This window comes from Heptranchias perlo, chromosome 27, assembly GCF_035084215.1.
Source record: "Heptranchias perlo isolate sHepPer1 chromosome 27, sHepPer1.hap1, whole genome shotgun sequence".
In the NCBI taxonomy this organism is placed as follows: domain Eukaryota; kingdom Metazoa; phylum Chordata; class Chondrichthyes; order Hexanchiformes; family Hexanchidae; genus Heptranchias; species Heptranchias perlo.
The window spans coordinates 28,321,723-28,342,606 of record NC_090351.1 but is presented as its reverse complement, the minus strand read 5'-3'; the positions used below and the strand labels follow the sequence as shown (position 1 = coordinate 28,342,606).

At 39.4% G+C, this 20,884-nt stretch overlaps 1 protein-coding gene across 1 annotated transcript in view; it reads left to right on the top strand.

Moving 5' to 3' along the window:
• Positions 1-16,815, top strand: part of LOC137344494 (laminin subunit beta-3-like) — a 71,227-nt gene extending 54,412 nt beyond the window's left edge. Inside the window, exons 14-24 of the mRNA XM_068007525.1 lie at positions 1,182-1,290; positions 4,425-4,794; positions 5,907-6,076; positions 7,007-7,215; positions 8,971-9,159; positions 9,469-9,613; positions 10,591-10,798; positions 11,296-11,437; positions 12,419-12,595; positions 14,245-14,395; positions 16,383-16,815. Of these exons, the coding sequence (XP_067863626.1) occupies positions 1,182-1,290; positions 4,425-4,794; positions 5,907-6,076; positions 7,007-7,215; positions 8,971-9,159; positions 9,469-9,613; positions 10,591-10,798; positions 11,296-11,437; positions 12,419-12,595; positions 14,245-14,395; positions 16,383-16,522 (2,010 nt within the window). The 3' untranslated portion in view covers positions 16,523-16,815. The remainder of the gene's footprint in view (positions 1-1,181; positions 1,291-4,424; positions 4,795-5,906; positions 6,077-7,006; positions 7,216-8,970; positions 9,160-9,468; positions 9,614-10,590; positions 10,799-11,295; positions 11,438-12,418; positions 12,596-14,244; positions 14,396-16,382) is intronic.
• Positions 16,816-20,884: the final 4,069 nt, after the last annotated feature.

Below are 20,884 nucleotides of genomic sequence, written 5' to 3'. Positions count from 1 at the left end.
ATTTAAACTTGCCCACAAATGATCCAAGGGCTTTAGTGCAGGAATTTCCTCTAATGGTGAGCTGCAAAAAGTGCAGCGTCCTCTCCTGGGGATCTGTGAGCTGTGCGAGCAGGGAAAGGATCTTTCCGTCCATCCACTCAGATTGAAGCATACTTGACTGAATCAGAACCAGGATATGCAAGCTATAACAGTTAATTCAATGTAAAATCAGTTAGAGAAAGCGAAACAAAGCAAGGGTAAGAAATATTGAATTATAAGGCAGAGATTAAAGAGACAGAAATAAAAAGTGAATAAATTAAAACTATTTAAAAAAAAATCTCCAACAACAATTACAATCGGAAGGAATAAGACTCCACATTTTTAGAAGTTAATTTCCAGTGGTTGTTTGGCGGTCATTAAGACTTACCATGCCGTTAAAAGTTAGTTTAGATCTAAAAAAAAACCAGCGTACAGTTTTCTGTGTAGATTAACTCGTTTCCAGCTGGGCAAATTCATGCTGGTCCATTCATTTCACTAGCGAGCTGACATTGCCATGCAGCTTTCAAACCAGCAGGGAATCTTGTAGAGCAACTTCCAGATTTGCACGTTTGACTGCGCATGCTCGCTCGCCGGAAGTTGCTCTTTCATTTGTCCTGAAATTATGATGAGCGCTGTTCGGCTCTCCATTATTTTTGGAGCAAATTCCAGGCTAATATGTTTAAACTAGATATATGATACATACTCTGGTGTAATTTGTAATCCAGTTTTTACAGCATGTGTAATGTGTGATATATGTTGCAAGTGTGATGAAATTAGGCATCCACCACAATTTGCATTTACATATCGCTGTTAATGTAATAAAATGTTCCAAGATGCTTCATAGGAGCATTATCGAACAAAATTAGGATGACTTCTATGGGCTTCTGCCCTAAGAATATAATTACAGCTTTGTTGGGATTGAGAGTAGTATCTTCAGCTTGGGTGATCTTTTATAAGGTGTTGCTGATATGTACAGTCACTGGATGGTCATGTCGTCATGCACACAATGCTTACAGTAAGTTGCCTTCAATGACTTGTAAGAATGACAGTGTCCCTTTCATACAGCCTCCACTGAAATACTAAAAAGATATATATTTTGGGGACTTCTTAATCCATATGCAATGTAACAGAGTATTGATGTGCTACTATGTTGTTTTGTCCAGGTCACAGGCCAGTGTCCCTGTAGGACAGCCAATAGTGGAAGAACATGTGGCAGGACAGATTTGCAAAAATGCCCAGATTACTACTACAGTTTGGGTACAGAATGCGTACGTAAGTACACCAAACCTTTAATGCTTTCATTTTACTAAAACAAACATCTTATGTTCCTTCTGTCTAACTCTCCTGTCCTGTCAGATCCTACTGGATTCATGTAGATTTCTGAAACAAGTCCTGCTCACTCTTTTCATTACAATGAATTACAGGGAAAAAAAGCTATGGAGCATCAAAAATAAAAAAGGAGTGTTATAAGGCCATGAATTGAATCAAGGACCTCAGTCTATCACATCATAGCATTCCTTAACCTTTGACCTCTGGAAGGTATTATAAGATGATTGCATTAATGAAGCATAAGTAGGAATTAGAGGTTTTTTTTGGACAGAAGGAATGCCTTTTACAATGGGAATGACTAATATCACTGTAAAGCTGTGTTGGGTTTGACTGAGCCTATTTGTACCACAATCACAAAGTACTGAATAAGCTGTTATCGCTAAATAAATCCTCACTGGATAACATAGTACAGAATATTATACATTTAGTTATGGCATAATGACTGAAAAATACATTCTGTAATGTCAATCGAGAATGACCTGAGGCTAATACATAAGCTCAGAACTTTGCTTTTAGTGGCATCCAAATGTCAGTTAAAGATTTATTACTAGTGGTGGGAGTGACTGTTCTCTGCTTTGCACTAGCTGTAGGAGGTAATAATACATTGGCTTCACTCCTGACTTATACTATACAGTTTGTGCCAATGTGAAGTCGCAGCCACTCGATGGATGCAGACTGTGCAGTACAACTGACCTATTAACGGTAAAAGAAGTTACATAATCTCAGGGACAAAAACAGAAAATGCTGGACACACTCAGCAGGTCAATGAGCATCTGTGGAGAGAATAGACAAGTTAATATTTCAGGTGTAACCCTTCATCAAAAGTGGGAAAAATTAAAGATGAACAGCATTTCAAAAAGGAACACAACAAAGGGAAAGGGAGAAAAAAATATACACACGTATACGAGACAGGAAATATGTGTGGAACGACTTGTAAAATGCTTAAAAGGACAACAGGAGATAGTATAATGGCTGAGATGATATTAACGCGAGAGAAGCATATTAAAAGAAATTAAAGAGACACAAGGAACATGTGAATAGCTGAGGCAAGTCTGAAATGGAAACAGGAGGGGCTGACAAAGTAAGATAATCTAACAGCCTGAGGAGAAGCAAACAGCAGGCTGACACAGGCAGATTACTCCGCCGGGATAGTGTTCCATTGGAGGGCCCCCGCCCCATGCTAACCCGATATACCTCCGGCCCCTCCCTCCCTCCCCCCGAAACATTGCCATACCCATCTCTTATCACCAGCATTTGCTGCCGTTTAGAAAGTGAGAATGATAGTTAAGGTCTGAAGTCGTAAAAGTCAGTTTTAAGTTACATAATCTCAGCTGATCATTCAGAGCATTCAAAGTCCTCTCTTGTAGTTTATGTTATGTTTTGAAACACTTTGTGTTATATTAATGCTCTCTCCTTCCAGTTCACTCTTCTAAATCTTCTCAATTGTGATTGATCTCAAAATGTATTGTGAAAATTCATTCCAGTACCTCTGATGTAATTATTTTAACTCTTGATTTTATTCCCTTCATTGTTTCTTCCTGTCTAATAACCTCTTCTTATCCTTCATCTTTTCTTATTTCTGAAATTATCTTCCTCCAGCTGGGAGAATGGGCTGCTCAGATACAAACATCTCCAAGGCAGCTGTTTGTGCTGCCACATTGGATATCTTTCTCTAATGGAAGGACTTGCACAACACCAGGTTATAGTCCAACAGTTTTATTTTAAATCACAAGCTTTCGGAGCTTTCCTCCTTCGTCACCTGACGAAGGAGGAAAGCTCCGAAAGCTTGTGATTTAAAATAAAACTGTTGGACTATAACCTGGTGTTGTGCAAGTCCTTACATTTGTCCACCCCAGTCCATCACCGGCATCTCCACATCTTTCTCTAATGGCTTATCTTTGACTACAGAGGAGTTCCATCTAGTGGTGTGATTGAGAACAGGAGTTCAAACTTGAACCCTCAGATTATTTGGAGTCATTGGTAAGATTCTGTCACTCCTGCTCTCGCCAGCCCATGAGATTCTGTTCATTAAAGTGAATGGGGGGGGGGGAAATCACAAGCTGGAGAGCACAGACATGGAAACCCCTGACCACAGAATCATAAAGCGTTACAGCATAGAAATAGGCCATTCGACCCATCAAGTCTGCACTGGTGTTTTTCTCCACACAAGTCACCTAGTCTAATTCCACTCACCTGCTTGCTCTCCATCCCTTTTAATATTTTTCTTTTTCAAGCAACCCTTTAATTTTTAGATCCCCTACTGCCTCCTTAGCAATACTGGATGCCAGGAACACAGCCCAGACAACAAATCTCCTTACCTGAGGAAAGATATACTTGCCTTAGAGGGGGTGCAACAAAGGTTCACTAGATTGATTCCTGGGATGAGAGGGTTGTCCCATGAGGAGAGATTGAGTAGAATGGGCCTATATTCTCTGGAGCTTAGAAGAATGAGAGGTGATTTCATTGAAACATATAACATTTTTAGAGGGCTTGACAGGGTAGATGCTAAGAGGTTATTTTCCCTGGCTGGAGAGTATACAGTCGTTGAGTATATTCAAAGCTGAGATCAATAGATTTTTGGACACAAAGGGAATCAAGAGATATGGGGATAGGGTGAGAAAGTAGAGTTGAGGTAGAAGATCAGCCATGATGGCCTTATGGCATACTCCTGCTCCTATTTCTTATGTTCTCATGTTCTTATTAAATGCATCATCAACCTATCATTTAAATGCACCCTCCAAATAGGGGTGGACACACTCACAAGATAGGTTACTGACAGGTATATGTCCTCTGATGCGGTTCCTGACATTATTCAGCATCCACTGTCACATCCGGCAGGAAATCCCAGAAGTGGTGGTGGAGGCAAACGGGCTGGTGGAAAAACTTCCTGCCACATTTCCCACTCCTGATCATCCCAAAATAGTCAGAAAGAAAGGGGGAAATCTGGATCTACAAGTTCTGTTCTATTAGAAACTGAATACAGATTTTCTGGTCTTGATCATGACACCATTGTATATTAACATTGACGACATAGTGGTATTAGTTGAATGTTCTGAATGAATCCTCTCTCCTGACAGGATGTGATTGTGACCAAAGTGGTATAGCGGCTGGCGGATGTGACAAGAGTACAGGACAATGCCTGTGTCGCCCAGGTTTTACAGGGAGGCGCTGCGACGAGTGCAAGCAGGTCCGCGGATACTGCTCTAACTTTCCAAAATGTGAGCAGTGTCACCCGTGTTTCCAGATTGTTGATAATGAACTAAGCACACTAAGTATTCGACACAAAGCCCTGGTAAACATAAAGCTGCCAGGTCAAGCGGGCAAGCGCTACGATGCTGAGATAAATGCCATAGATAATAAACTGCGACAAGTTCAGGCAATAATTAACAACCCAGCCGTGACAGACAGCACAATCACAGAGGTGTACAACAACTACAACCAACTCAGGTAGGATTGGATGAAATAATTGATCAAATGTTAATAACTTATTTATCACTATATATTTTTGCAAATTAACAAATTTTTCAATGCAGGACTTTAGTTTTTACCTTGTTATCCTATTCTATGGATGCCCTTTGGTACATACAATTCTCCACCTGACAGAGGCAGGTAATTCACTCTCATTTGTCTGCCAGTGCCTGAGTCAGAATGTCATGGGTTCAAGCTCCACTCCAAAGACTTGAGCACATAATCTAGGCTGACATTCCAGTGCAGTACTGAGTGAATGCTGCACTGTCAGAGGTGCCGTCTTTCAGATGAGACGTTAAACCAAGGCCCTGTCTGCCCTCTCAGGTGGACGTAAAAGATCCCAAATTGCTATTTGAAGAAGAGGAGCAGAATTCTTCAAGTGTTTCCCTATGTTACAACAGTGATTACACTTCAAAAGTACATCATTGCCTGTGAAGCTTTTTGCAAAGTCTTGAAGTCACGAAAGGTGCTATATAAATGCAAGTTCTTTATTTTTAATATTGATAATCACATTAATGTATGGTATAAATAAAATAATAGATTTAGGGATGTTAAGATGCACAAAAATAATTTAAGTCTGGGAAAATTTTAACCTACTCTGGAGATATGTATCCCCAGTGTCACTCTGTGAACTATTTCCATGGCAGAAATATACAGTGATTTTAATTACTTTTAAAGTTGTTTTTAAGACTGTACAGTTACATGTCAAGTGTGCAGTTCCACTTTTCTCACAGTGATTTGGTTTAAGTGTAGCTGAAAGACGGCAAGCTGAATCAAACATCTGAATCTGGACTGACTGACTCATTTTGAAATCTGAATGATAAAAAAAATCTCTGACTGCAGCATAAGGCTGCAACATCCTGACTCGGGCTTTGATGTATAAAACTAACAGTCAGGTCTATGCCAAGATGTTCAGTACCTGACTGTTGCTGTATCAGAGGTTAGATTGGAGCAAAATTACAAATTTGACATTTCCATAAGAAAACCTGTAAGGGTTCTGTACAATCCGTGCTTCACCACTCCCTGCCTGTTCGTGTTGTGCCAAGGTCGGCACTTTATTCCTCAGTCTGTCTGTTTGTATTTGGTCACAGAAAAGAAACTGGGCAGATCAACCCTGATGCCAATATTGTGGATCAAAGTCATCGGCTGCACAGCGAAATGGATGTCTTGAACATTAATGTAAAAAACATTGATAGTCAATTACAGAGCAAGAAGGAGAAAATGGAGCATTTCATCAGTGAAGGCTCACAAGGCACACAAGGTATTACACCCAGGAATCCATAGTACGGTTGTGCTAGTGTTATATTTTAGTAAATGATCAGATTGTGTAGTTTTTCAACATTTATAGTCTTGAGTGCAGCCAGTTTTTAAACTAAAAAATCATTTAATGATGCTGCACATTTCATTGTTAAGACCATCATGTGGAACTGAATGATGTGCACCAGAAAGGTTCTAGATTGATCCCCAGTTTGTGCTGAGTTAGCTAATCTCAGTCAAGCATTGCTTGCTAGGAAGGTAAAAAGAAATCAGCCAAGTTTTCTGCTGCAGGTCTCTCACTATCTAGTAGCTCCTGCTGCAGGTTAATTGAGGACGGGATCGGGCCCCTGTGGTGCCCCCCATCCCCCCCAGATTGGAACAGCCTGTAAACAATCACTGTCGAAACTCAACTTGACAATAGTCCACTTGACGAGTATCCGAAAACAATTGGCAACTGTGGAATCATACTGCAGCCTGAGGTGGCACCTTCAGGAAGACTGCGGAGATCATTGGAATGGAACACTGTTTAAAGATATTGCTGTGCCACCATGACATCCCAATGAGTGGAAGAAGGTTCTCAGCCTGACACTGGGAGTTTTGAATCTCAGCCAGAACACCAGGAGGAGGCTTTCTATAGTGAGGTGAGGAAAAATTGGAGGGATGTCTTCCTGCATCATTCTCTCTCACACAGTTCGTAGACTAGATTGGAGCAATATTGGCAGATGCCTGGGAATAGGGTACTTGCCCAGACTCCCTGCAGGGTAGTGTGGATGGGAAATCTAAGACTGCTGGAGAAAGCACCTTACAAAATAGGGGAAATCAGTACTAGTAATTGTACAAAATCTGAATACTTTCCTGTTCACCTTCTGAACACTGATGCCTCTACACAGAAAGTATTCTGATCTGGGTTACTGTTGATTTATATTTCCTCCAGGTACATTCAATAGCATTCTTTCATCATATCAACAGTCTGAAAAAGCAAAAGACAGGGTTGCTGCTGTGGAACCCATCATTCTGAAAGCGAGAGAAGCTCGGTTAACTGCAAGCCAGCATATTGAACATATAAACACAGATAACAGGAATAAACTGGAGAAGCTGAAGGATGGCCTCAAATCCCCCGATATAAACCCTCTCATCAACAAAGTAAGGGATCATTTAAATAGCAAAACATGTGAATTAGCACAAAAAACACTCGATAGTGGGCAAAATATGCAGCCACAGTATTAACGGGGTTGAATTGGGATTGTCTGTTTCATTCAAACACCGACTTGAATCTTGTGACCTCTCCAAAGAACAATTGTTACAAAGAAATAAATATAAGTGAATTGGCACAACTATCTTCGTCCAGAAAAAAGTTGACTAATTAAGAATCACAGGGCACGGACTTTGTGAGCATTCCTTATCTCAGGTGAGTCATGGGATCAATGAACACTTACAATTAAACCGTTATAACTGACGAAACACAATATGGAGTCGAGTTTCCATTTGTTTACATTGATTATATCAACACAATCCAGGCGGTATCGGCCGAACAAGCGCAAAAGGTCCAGGAATTTTAAACGTAAGTGAGTTACACCCAAAACCACTTACGCAGGTGATTTCCGCGAACATTTATGCTGGTTCAAGATTCAATTCGCCCGAATCATGCCCCGCCCACAAAACTGGCCACGCCTCCAGATCGAAATTACAAGATTCCGCTGATTGCACTGGTTCGGGAAGCTCTTCAAATTGTGTTCATTTTCTTAGGTGCAGAGGCACTAGGAAGCATGTTTTAAAAGTTTTAAAAGTTTTCTCATATCAAAAAATATTTAATTTACTAAGAAACAGACTAGTGTGCACCAATGAAACTATTAAATGGTTCAGTATAATTTTTTAAAATTCATTTTCAGTGATTTGAAATCAGGTTACTCACAGGTGGAAGACTGGACACCCTTATTAAAAATGCTTATTTTTGGTGATAAACCCATTTTCAGCTGTGTTAATAAAACTGCACCAGGTTACCACTCTTAAATACATCAAGGAGTACATTTTAATGAAAAGAAAAGAAACGATTATGTTCTATTACACTGCCCGCTTGCACTGGTTCATGGAAGATTTTACATTTGTGATTTTAGCGGAAACTTGAACTGTAACCTAACCGGCACAATTTCAAGCGCAATTTAGACGCAATTTCCTGATTGCGCCCAAAGTGGAAACTCTACCCCAATGTGTTTAAATACATTTCCTGTTACAAAGTGCACTCCATTTTGCATCTCATCTAAATGGTAACAACACAGAACCACTTCCTCTTGTGATTTGATGTCTTCATCCTTGTAAAGATCTGTACTTCCAATCAATGATTACATTTTGGTTGACTGGCTATAGAGTGTCTTATTCTTCACAAGGGCTCCAATTTTCAATAGCACGGTGATGCACAGTATATTTTATATTTCTAGAATTTCAAAGTGAGTCAAGGTGATCTCCCAAGTTTCATTTCCACCTACATGAAGGACCAGCCCTTAGATCAGCTGTAGTGTAAACATGACTTTGTTATTTGACCCCAGAAATGTTTATGTAACATCAACCAGTTCCGTTATGAAATGCAATGTTATTCTGTACTTGCTGGTATGAGTTTGGTACCTGTATACTATTAAGCTGGAGCATTAGCACTTTGATGAGGTTTGCCTCTGATCACTGAACCTCATGGAGGTTTGCACCTCAGTTCTGCATAATTCGCAATAGCTCAGGTTCTACAACTAGACTGTAGACGCATGCACCCAGAAGCTGTGAAAATCTGATAGACTTGCTTTTTAGTATCCCTATTTTTCAAAGCCTGTTTTTAACTTTATTCACACAGATTATGTTTTTTTTGAAGATTTATCACTATCTTTAACTAATGCCATTATGATCTTTCCCTAGGTATGTGGTGGCTCCAGGAAGGAACCTTGCACTGCAGAAACGTGCCAAGGTGACCTTTGTCCTGAAACATGCAATGCTGTCAACTGCCAGGGGACTGTTCAGCTGGCAAAGAAAGCTATTGAAGATGCTGAGAGAGGAAGTACTTCCATACCAGATGTCTCTAACAGAATCGCACAGCTCTCCAAAAGGGTAAGAACATATTGCCAAATCTTCCAAAATGTTCAGAAATAATAGCAATGTATGCCATGACACAGGGTATACTATTCCCTTCTAATATTCTGGTTTAAATATTGTCATTGTTCTTCCCTACAAGCTGTTGGTAGTAGAATCGCAATATTGGCAATTTTACTTTCCAACGATTGAATCTTGCCAACAACCATAAGTAATTGAACGTCACCTTTATTATTTGGCTATTTTTAACTGGTAAGCTTTTAACATTGATAGCGAAAGCTTATTTAGTGGACAATGGGCTGTAATCTAACCTGTGCTTATTTCCAGCTTCAAAGTACAGACCAAATGGCACAACGAATTAAAACAAACACCTTGCATTTGACAAATCGAGTTGTCTCAGCCAAAGATCAGATTCAAAAAAACATTGCAGACATCAAGACCCTCATCGGCACAATCAAAGATTTCCTGACATGTATGTGATTAGCTGCCTAAAGTCTTGTTTTGATCTATTTTAATTAATTTGCCTTTGTTGTCATGAGTAAAGGCACAGAGCAGAGTTCTGTCTGATGCTGACATATATTGTGCGTACAGCCCTGTTCTTCAGTCCTGTTCTGTAAGCTCATCCATCATACTCTATACCCTTTCCTGTCTCCATGAACTGATTGCACTTGTCACAAAGCAAGAAGTGGAATATATCAAAACTAATGGAATGGATGTGTCTTTCACAAATATTAGAATTTGTCTAACTACACTGCATTATATTAGTAAACCTTCATCTTCAGATGAAGTGAAAACTACATTACAGTAAGAATGACATAGCAGCACCATCACTGCATGCTCTGATTGTATGACAACGATGTAAACATATCACATTGAACAATGAAGATCAGTGATGTTGCTCTTGCCTACTTTAATGCTATACAGTTCCCTTTTTGATACTCTTAGGTTCTACCCGAGCCAATAGATCCTCAGGCCCTGCAACTGACATAAGCCTAAAAATTAATTTTGCTGATATTAGTGGATGAACATTTACTGCATTCCTCTGTTCACTATTTTGACACAGGGCTTAACCTGTTTATTTTAAATGAGTTGATACCTCTGCTAATGTAGTGGACAAAGAAATGTCATCTGAATATGTTAAGCATTTGACTGCTAATATCACCAACAGCCATTTTGAGGCCATAATGTGGTCAACGGTATTTATAAGGCTTATTCACGTATGACCCACTTTGCTTCAGATTTACTTTACTTTATTCAGTGTGGTGTGAGATCTTAAAAGGACTCACAGTAAAGATACTGGAAAACAAAAATTGTGGCTTTGACAACGACCAAGGGCGGGTGATTCCAAATCATGAAGCTTTAATGATGGTGACATATTGAGTTGATACCATTTTATTTCCCAGGTGCTTTAATAACATTACCTATTTACATATTTCTTAATTTTTACAGCAAGCCAGGCAGACCCAGATGACATTCAGAGAATTAGTGAAAATGTTCTCTCACTCAAACTTCCCACGGATGCTATTACAATCAGAAATAAGATCAACAGTTTACGCAACATTGCAGCCAAACTTCCTGACGTAAGCGAAATACTGGCAGATACACAGGATGATGTTGCCAAGGCTAAAGCGCTTCTTGAAGATGCAAACAAAGCCAGGTACCAGACAAATCTTATTATAGATATTATCAGGCCTGGGAGAAAGAGGCAATCCTATCTTCATGCACCACTGTTATCTATTACCAATTTATGCATTCTTGCATGGAGGTCATTTGAAATGTTTCAATTCTTTTTCAGCAAAGTTTATTTAAAATGGTAATATATATTTAAGACCAACAATCTCAAGACTCATACTACATGTTGGTGTGTTACACTCGTCCTAGCTAACAAATCATCTAAAATATGGTAGGATATGATTGTAAAAGGACACCTAAAGTTAGGCTCATTGTCAATTATCCTCTCCCCTCCCCCTGTATTATGGGAGCTATATTTGCATACTAACATTTAAAAGAAGCCCTTCAATCCTGAAAGAGATCTATAATCTTTTTAAGCCTTAAAGAGTTTCTCTATCTAACACTCAATGTCCTTGATTTATGATTGAAGGTACGTTCAAATTAAGATGACCTCGTTCTTCTTTCCTTGACACTGTAATCTAGGGACCGAGCTAACAGAGTGAAGAATAACATCAGTGAAGCGCGCGATGCTCTGCATGATGCCAATAATGCCTTGCAGAAGGTGAACAATGTGATCGAAGCTGCCACAGAGGCTATTGACACCGCACAGGAAGAAGTCACAAAGGTAAATTAAACTCTTTATAAATTAGAACCCCTTCAACCGTAATGAAAATCACAGTAATATTAATGCAGTATGACCCCCACCCCCGCCAGAAATGTTGAATTACAATTTACAGCCTGTACCTAAAACAGAGATAGTTTAATTTTTGAGTGCTTAATTTTTCTCCCTCCTTTCTTTCCATGCCGTGACACAGGTTCCTCCTACACAGAGAATGCAAATTATCTGAATTTCTCTCAATACTGCCCAATGCTTAGCTGACACAAGCTGAAATAAAACTGAGCAGACCATATAATGCCATTTTTCCTTACTTCCCTTCCAGTGTTGGAGGGCCTTGCTTCTGTATCCACTGAGTGCAGCTGACAAAACATACTCAGCCAACTACTGCAGGTGGATTTGATTGATAGCCGGCTTTAGGATTTAAACCCAAAACATTCTGATCACAAACCAAGTGCTCTACCATGTACATTAATATCCAACCACACATAAGCACTTACTTTTGTATCTTTATTTTATTGGTGTCAATACGTGACAGAAAACACATCGTTGCTCAAAAATAAAAATAACTCATTCGATCCTGAAATGGCGATACTGTCCGATTTTATTTATTTAGATATAAACTGATGTTTGGAACGTTTCTAAGCAAATTCTGAAAATGATAGATTTAAGATTTATTTCCTATGTCTGTTTTTCTGCCAGTGAAATATGGGCAGATACACAAGATGATATTGCCAAGGCTAAGGCGCTTTTTGAAGATTCTTGAAGGAATAAGGGACTGTTCTAAATTGGAGATAATTCCTCTCTTTTTCCCTCCATGCATAATTTGGAGATATACATTGCAGGTGCATTATGAAAAACGCATAGGTTGATATTACAGATAATTTGTACACCATATATGTTACCCAAAGAACAGTGGATACTGTGATTGTCTGCGTTTCCATTTTTGGGTATTGAAGGTAACATGTTCATATCATATCTATCTTTCAGACCGAGATCAAGCTCACTCGAACAGAAACTAATTTGCAGGATACAGCCGATCGTCTAAAGGATCTCACTAATAAAATCAACAACCTGCAGAAGCAAAATGATAACAACAGGCAGAAGGCCGGAACATTAAAATACAGTGCCATCAATGCAAAAAGCATGGGAGACATGGCTAAGAAGGTAGATAATAATTCAATTAAATAGGAAGTTAACATTTTAATGGGGTTTCAACATTTATTTTATTTCACATTTTGTTAATTATGTATTTAATTCTACAATAATTAATTTAATTGAAATTTAGTTTCTACCTCACATATATACCACTAGACTTGACACAGGAGTGCATAGTATTATCACTGAATGCAAACTGGTAGATGTTATGTCCCATTTTGCAGTACTCTAATCTGTCACCTGAATTACCTCCAATTGAAAAAAAACAAGTTACACTTGCATTAGAACCTTGCAACGGCCGTAAAATTCTTCCGTAGTCTCAGGTTGATACATGTAGATTGAACTTAATTAGTTCATTGAGCGTGAAGCACTTTGAGTGGTTTTGAGAGATTTAAAAAGGCACTATATAAATGCAAGCCTTTCTTTCTTACTTACAGTGAGCCCATAGGAATTCATTCTATTTGACATTCAGTGCCAAATGGTGTGGGCTGGCCTGCCTAGGACTGCATGTGAATTTAGTTTACCATAGAGCAGATATTCATAACAGTGCACTACACCGATTGGTACTGAGCTTCAGTTGTTCCACATTTAAGAGTTCATTTTCCTACTTCTTACTCTTAGTGGGCAAATCGTCCACAGCGCGCATGAGAATTTCCAATATGCAGGCAAGGCTCAATGCCCGGAGTTCGAAGTCAGAAAATTAGCTCTATAAAATACTACAGAGAGTGAAATATCATTGAGCAATCATGAATTTGAGAAGGGCAAACAAGGCAAACTATCAGTTAGCACTCTGGGATAGTAACTAAGTATTGAGCACAATATTTGTGTAAAGTACAACTAAAGTTATATAAGTATAAATCATAACTCCAGTGTTAGTTGAAAAGACTCTCAGCTAAATACATGTTTCATGGTCACCATCTGCAAAGTATAAGATCAAAACTTAATAGGATAAAAAACGGGGAAAAAAATCCAAAGCACAGGTACTCATTTTCCAGAGTTAGCCTAACACGAATTAAAACCTTTCTCATTAGGACTAGATGTTTTCAAACAGCCTCTTGTTGGCTTTAATTACATATAACTCATCAACTTGGCTATATCCCATTTTAGATTATTCTTTGTGTGAATGCCATTAGATTTTCTATTGGTTATTAGAATGAGTTTTTGTTTTATGTCACCTGAACAAATGTTGTTTGCAGTCCATCCATGTGCCTTTTCCTTGATGTGAAGTAGGTGAGGACATGTTTCCTGTGTTAGAAAATAATTTTCAACTCACTTTAAAGTAGTTGTACTGCCTTGCAGTACAAGGCTTAAAATGACACAGGGATGGTTGAGATTTAAGGACTCGACCAGAATATAATTTCAAATAGATTCACAAGGTACATTTAATTTCTGAATCTGTTCAGAAATCTAGTTATTACAAAAATGATAAACTCCATGAAAACCACCATGCTGGAAATCGAATGAATTGTTGCCATCAGCTTTTGCTTCTCCAGGTGATTTTTTAAAACTACACAGCCTTTAGGAAACTTAGATAGAGAGGGGAAATGAACGACAATTGCATAGTTCCGAATGGTTAGCCCTAATATGAAATGTATGTCTTATTTATCACTATATCTTAAGGGGGCATGTCTTGAACTGATTTTTTTCTTCTTGTCCAGGATCTGAATCAACTTGTTTTCCTGTACGAGAAACTTCGAAATAAGGTTCCAAAAACACTCCCGGATGACCTGATAGATCGAGTAAATCAGGTTAAATTTGAGGCTGGTCGTTATTTTAAAGATGTTCAACAGATGATGCAGAAAATTGGAAGTAAGTTATTGAAAATCATTCATCATGAAGTTCGAGATATATATTTTATGAAAAGATCAGTTGGTAATGCTGTAGCATAATGGAAAAGGTTTTCTGCATTGCTGAGAATTCAATTCCAGTTTAGAAAAAGGAACAGTTCATTGGGAATATCAAAAATGGCAGCGGATGCCCACATATGTTCCACACTCATACATTATTATAGAAAATATTGTAATGGAATTGCATTTATTGCACTGACTCAATGGAGCTGAGTTTAGTCTTTGTTAGGCCTTGGAAATAAGCAAAGATGGGGTATAACAGTGCTTGAAATTGGGCAGAAATCAGCTAGGACCGATCCGCACCCATTTTGCACACCATTCCTGTTTCCAGTGGTAGTTGAGGTTGACGGCAGATCCTGCCTGAAAAAGACAGGAACCTCATTTAAACATGGAAGTGGGACAGGGCTATCCTACACGTTTGGGCATGCAGGATTTCCAGTGCAAATGACACGGTGGCATCCAGGGCCACTAGGGGCTGAAGTCATACAGCAATCGATTTAAAGGGCAGGGTAATACAAAGCGAACTGTTTGGGTTTTTAATGTCTTTTTTCTTCTGGAACTTAGGTTTTCATGAGCTTTTATGCCAATTACTTGAATATTTTTGGTTCCACACCATTACTGGCACCAATGGGGTTTTCAATAGGAACACTCCTGATTGAGGTTCTTAGAAGAATAAAGTGGACTAAGAACCATCAGGCTGCACACAAGGTGTTCTGTACCCAACTGCTGGTAGCTGTATGCCCATGTCTGCCGACAGAGATTACCCTACCTCACTTTGGCAGATAATTAGTACATGAGAAGGCTCCTATTTCCAAAGGAAGCTAGGACAGCAGACCTCATCACATTACTGTTAGTGAGGCAGTCACAAGCCCCCAAATCACAGTATGTCACGCTATCAGCAGCACTCCATGAAGTGAGGCGCAACGGCTGCACCTTCCAAGATGTCACCAATCATATCTGCAGGCGCTGGCACACCTACCTGGCAACAATTCTGTGAACCGTCTTCAAAAGATCTGGTCATCAGACAGACAGATGCAGTGATAGGCCACCTGCTGCAAGGGTATCAGCAGACACTGTGCAGTAAAGGTCTATCGCATCCAGTGACAGATATTGTCAGCCGTGGCTTGAAACTTTAGCAATGATCAAACAGTGGGTTGGGTGCTGGGCTGCTCTACCACTTGCCTGCAGATGCATACTGCACCTTGGGTTTCCATTCCCTTCATTTTTGCCTGCCACTTCTGCCAATAGGTTGAGATGCTTTTCGAGCTTTTCAAAAATCTTTCAGAAGTTTTGTCATCATATTGTGACAGTCCCCTTTGATTATCCTCTCATTTTAAAAGTCACTCCCACAGAATGTGTATAGTGGTGTAATGGTTATGTTACCCCCAGACCATAGCCTAATAATCCTGAAAATGTGAGTTCAAATCCCACCATTTTTCAGTTTAAATTCATTTTTTTTAAATCTGGGAAAGAAAAATGCTGGTATCAGTAAAAGTGAGCATGAAGCTGTCAGGTTCACTAATGTCCTTTAGGGAAGGAAACCTGCTGTCCTGAGCCTATAACATGACTCCAGTCCCATACCAACGTGGTTGATTCTTAACTGCCCTCTGGCGGGCACTAAACGCTGGCCTTGCTAGCAACACCCACATCCCGAGAATTATTTTTTAAACTTAAGAATCAACAAAACTTATTAAGAATTAGGCACTCTGGGAAACAGGGCTCGATTCCAATGGGTATATCTATCTTAAATTGGTTTATCCTGAAGAAACTGAATGTAAGATTGTGCAGAGCAGCTGACAGGGATGTTGGTACTGGTGGTTCATTTAAAGGGAGCATTTACAAAAATAGGAGTTTAATTTGCATATTTGTAGCTAACAATCTACCATGATATCATGATCTCGGTTCAATATATTAATTACCCTGACATTTTGAATCTGTTCTTATTTTAGCAATTGTACAATATCTTGCAAGGGGAAATAAGCAACTGCAGAACAAATCTACTCAACTGGAAGATTATCAGAATCAAGTGACAAAGATCAAGGAATACATTGAATCTCGAGCACGTTTCTATGACCAATGCACACCTTAACTGTTCATGGGCATGGTGTGAGACTTAAGAGAGATTATTTCCTTTGTTTTTCAAAGCTGCAACTATATTCAGATTGGGCCTTGAAATCAAAATAACTTTATCCTCGTCAACTATGAATAAGAAATATCCTGTTAAATATTTTTATATTCACTTGCACATTTCCATCTTCTCATTACGATGAGTCCAATTTTAGGGAATTAAAAACTTAAGTTTTCCAGGCTACAAAATGAGAACCTTTATGCTCAGTGTTAAATATTTCAGAATATGTCTAAAGCACAATATTGTATTGAGTTGGTGCAATTCAATAAATGCAAATTTATCACATGTATGGTATGTCTTCAAAAAACACTCTTGGAATTATTTGCAGAGATCGTCACTGAAACTATGTGATCAACAGCAGAGTGACTTATTAAGGTTCTCATCCCAGTGTTGTTCCTATACACATCACTGCTTTATTTGGAACACTGGGGGGATGTTCAACTGCTGGTCGCCTGCTTCTCGCCTGAAAATGGGCGATGGCAGAGGAAAATCTGATGGAGACCTTGAGCACCCATTTGCCCACCTGAATCAATTTCCAAATGGGCAGCCAGCACTCTCCCCAGAATAGGCGAGAGGCTGTATAAAAAGGCAGATCAGGGGCCCTACATCTGTTGTAGGACTCTGATTGCAATTTTCACGAAGGAAACATAGAAAATAGGAGCAGGAGTAGGCCATTCACCTTTCGAGCTTGCTCCGCCATTCAATATGATTATGGCTGATCCTCTATCTCAATACCATATTCCCGCGCTCTCCCCATACCCCTTGATGCCTTTTGTGTCTCGAAATCTATCTAGCTCCGTCTTAAATATATTCAGTGATAAATATATTGGCCTCCACAGCCTTCTGTGGTAGAGAATTCTACCATCCTGTGAGTGAAGAAATTTCTCCTCACCACAGTCCTAACTGTCCTACCCCATATCCTGAGACTGTGACCCCTTGTTCTGGACCCCCCAGCCAGGGGAAACATCCTCCCTGCGGCAGTCTGTCTAGTCCTGTCAGAATTTTATACGTTTCAAAGAGATCCCCTCTCATTCTTCTAAACTCGAGTGAATACAGGCCGAGTCGACCCAATCTCTCCTCATAAGACAGTACTGCCATCCCAGGAATCAGTCTGGTGAACCTTCGCTGCACTCCCTGTATGGAAAGTATATCCTTTCTCAGGTAAGGAGGCCAAAACTGCACACAATACTCCAGGTGTTGTCTTACCAAGGCCCTGTATAACTGCAGTAAGACATCCTTGCTCCTATACTCAAATCCTCTTGCAATGAAGGCCAACATACCATTTGCCTTCCTAACTGCTTGCTGCACCTGCATGTTTGCTTTCAGTGACTGGTATACAAGGACACCCAGGTCCCTTTGTACATCAACATTTCCCAATCTACCACTATTTAAATAATACTCTGTCTTTCTGTTTTTCCTTCCGAAGTGGATAACTTCACATTTATCCACATTATACTGCATCTGCCATGTATTTGCCCACTCACTCAACTTGTCTAAATCACCTTGAAGCCTCTTTGCATCCTCCTCACAACTCACAATCCCATCTGGTTTTGTGTCATCAGCAAACTTGGAAATATTACATTTGGTTCCCTCATCCAAATCATTGGTATATATTGTAAATAGCTGGGGCCCAAGCACTGATCCCTGCCTGCCACCCCGAAAAAGACCCATTTATTCCTACTCTCTGTTTCATGTCTGTTAACCAATTTTCAATCCATGCCAGTATATTACCCCAATCCCATGTGCTTTTATTTTGCACACTAACCTCTTATGTGGGACTTTATCAAAGACCTTCTGAAAATCCAAATAAACCACATCCACTGGTTCTCCCTTATCTATTCTACCAGTTACATCCTCAAAAAACTCCAGTAGGTTTGTCAAACATGATTTCCCTTTCATAAATCCATGCTGACTTTGTCTAATCCCATTGATATTTTCTAAGTGTCCTGTTATCACATCCTTTATAATAGATTCTAGCATGTTCCCTACTACTGATGTTAGGCTAACTGGTCTGTAGTTGCCTGTTTTCTCTCTCCCTCTTTTTTAAATAGTGGGGTTACATTTGACACCCTCCAATCTGTAGGAACTGTTCCATAATCTATAGAATTTTGGAAGATGACAACTAATGCATCCACTGTTTCCATGGCTACCTATTTTAGTACTCTGGGATGGGTGGAGTGGTCTTAAAGAGATCGTTGGAGGCTGCTCCAAAAAGGTACATTTCTTTGGGGGGTTTTTAAAAGATTTTTGAGGGGCCAGAAGGAGCAGGCATGCTCCTTCAGGGTAAACAAAAATCTTCTGGTCCATCGCCGGCCCATTCTCATCATTCCCCCCCAGCATCTGCTCCCTCCCCAATCAGGGCCTTACCCGCTGGCTGGCTCTGTGCCACAGCCGGCTGACTTTCTGCCACTGGAAACTGCCGACCTGCAGTGAAGTGCCCGTTTGGCGCCCGTAGCTCACCGGAAAATGTTAACGAGGCCCGAACCTGAAAATAGTTTGAGTCTCCTGATTGCCACATTGGGCACGGGCTGTGGGTGCATTGCTGGTATTGCACCCGTTTGGCACCCAAGAATAAAATGACCCCCATTGTGTGTCATCTTGGGCACCCTACCTTTAAAATGCTATTAATGCATTGGGAGGGCTCAGGAGAATAAGAATGACTTGTGTTCTTACGACTCTTAGTAATGAAGAGAAACTCATAAATCTGAACTTGTTTTCATTGGCGAAAAGAAGATTGAAGGGAGGCATAATAAAGGTCTATAAAATCCTGAGAGGCATAAATGACATAGACATAAGCAAGCTATAAGACTTAGACTGTGAACAGAGAATGACAAGACACAGGTTTAAAATTAACACGCCTCAAGTGACTTGCTTAAAAACTACTTGTGCGAAACCCTTAAATGAAAAAACAGGTTTCATTTTACAGGCTTTAATCTTTATACCTACAGAAACATTTTTCAGATAAAATACTTGCCACTTTGTTCAACACAATATAGCCTACTTCACAAACCATAATTTAGTTGTTTAAATTTACAGTACAAAATGCAGCCTTGAGAGACAATTAAATCCATCACTTCAAACTGAATGGCTTCATCCTGCAAAAAATAATCAAGAGAATCCCACCCACCGTCACCAGTTCAGTGGCTGCAAGCATTGATTGCCAAGGCAACCAAAGCAAATTCATTTGCAATGAGACCACTGAAAATCACGCGGTTTCTTTAATGGGGGACTGATCCATAATGCCAGTTTTATATCCGGGTGGCAAGTTCAAAATCTACTCCAAAGTGTCTCTTTCCCAGATCAATCCAATTATAAAACAAGTAACATTTTGTACCTTTACAGAGCAATTCACCCTCTTGTTTAAAATAAAGCATTGCAAGTGAACAAATTCAAACAAAAATGATTTAATTTTACAAAATGGTTCATATTGATCTACGTGTCTCTCTAATTTCTACTAATGTATTAACCAGATAAAATTATTGGAGTTTGAGAGGCTATGGAAATTAACTGACCTACAATGCAAAATGTCCTAAAGCGGCAATCAGCTGAAAAATATGGGGCCAGTTCTTAAAATGCACAAGGGCAACATGGGGTTGCACCATTTACCAGATTTGTATAAATCTTTAAACTGCTACCATTGCATGCCTCATTAATATTGTAACTTTCTGTAAATTATGTGAGAGATATTTGAGTGTACATTTCCACATCCATGGAGATTAGACTACGGATGCATGTTGACTTTGGGTATTTTTATCTTTGTATTCTGCTGACATTCTCACTGGATCAATGTGAGGTTTATACTGTGGTATTTATGGCTATTTTTGTTTACCACAAAGAATATGGTGTAAATCAAAATACAGTACATGAATCAGAGCAGTTTGGGTCTGTGGCACCAATTAAAGCAACAACATGTACCTCACTTGTACCCAATCTGCTTTCTCAGCAAAGAATCAGCACAAACATCAAGCAGACCTGGAACAAAATGTGAAACTAGGAGGCGTAAGAGAAACATTTCTGGTTAGGAAACAACAGCTCACAAAAGGCAGAATGTTGCAAATTAATCTTTTGTTTACAAATCCAGCCTGCTACCTTGAAGACTATTTCATTTTTTGCTTCCAAATCCCACTGATTAAATATAGAAAATCAGCAGTACAAACTTATCACTCATTTCACAAAGGAGAGAACATAGAAATTTTACATTCTGTTTCCACCAAAAAAGAATCGCATGCTGCAAATAAGAAATCTTAGGTTTTCTTTCTAGTTTAACTCTTAAGTGGTCCACCTTTATATAAAGAACCAAGCCATAATGACAGTGTTGGGAAG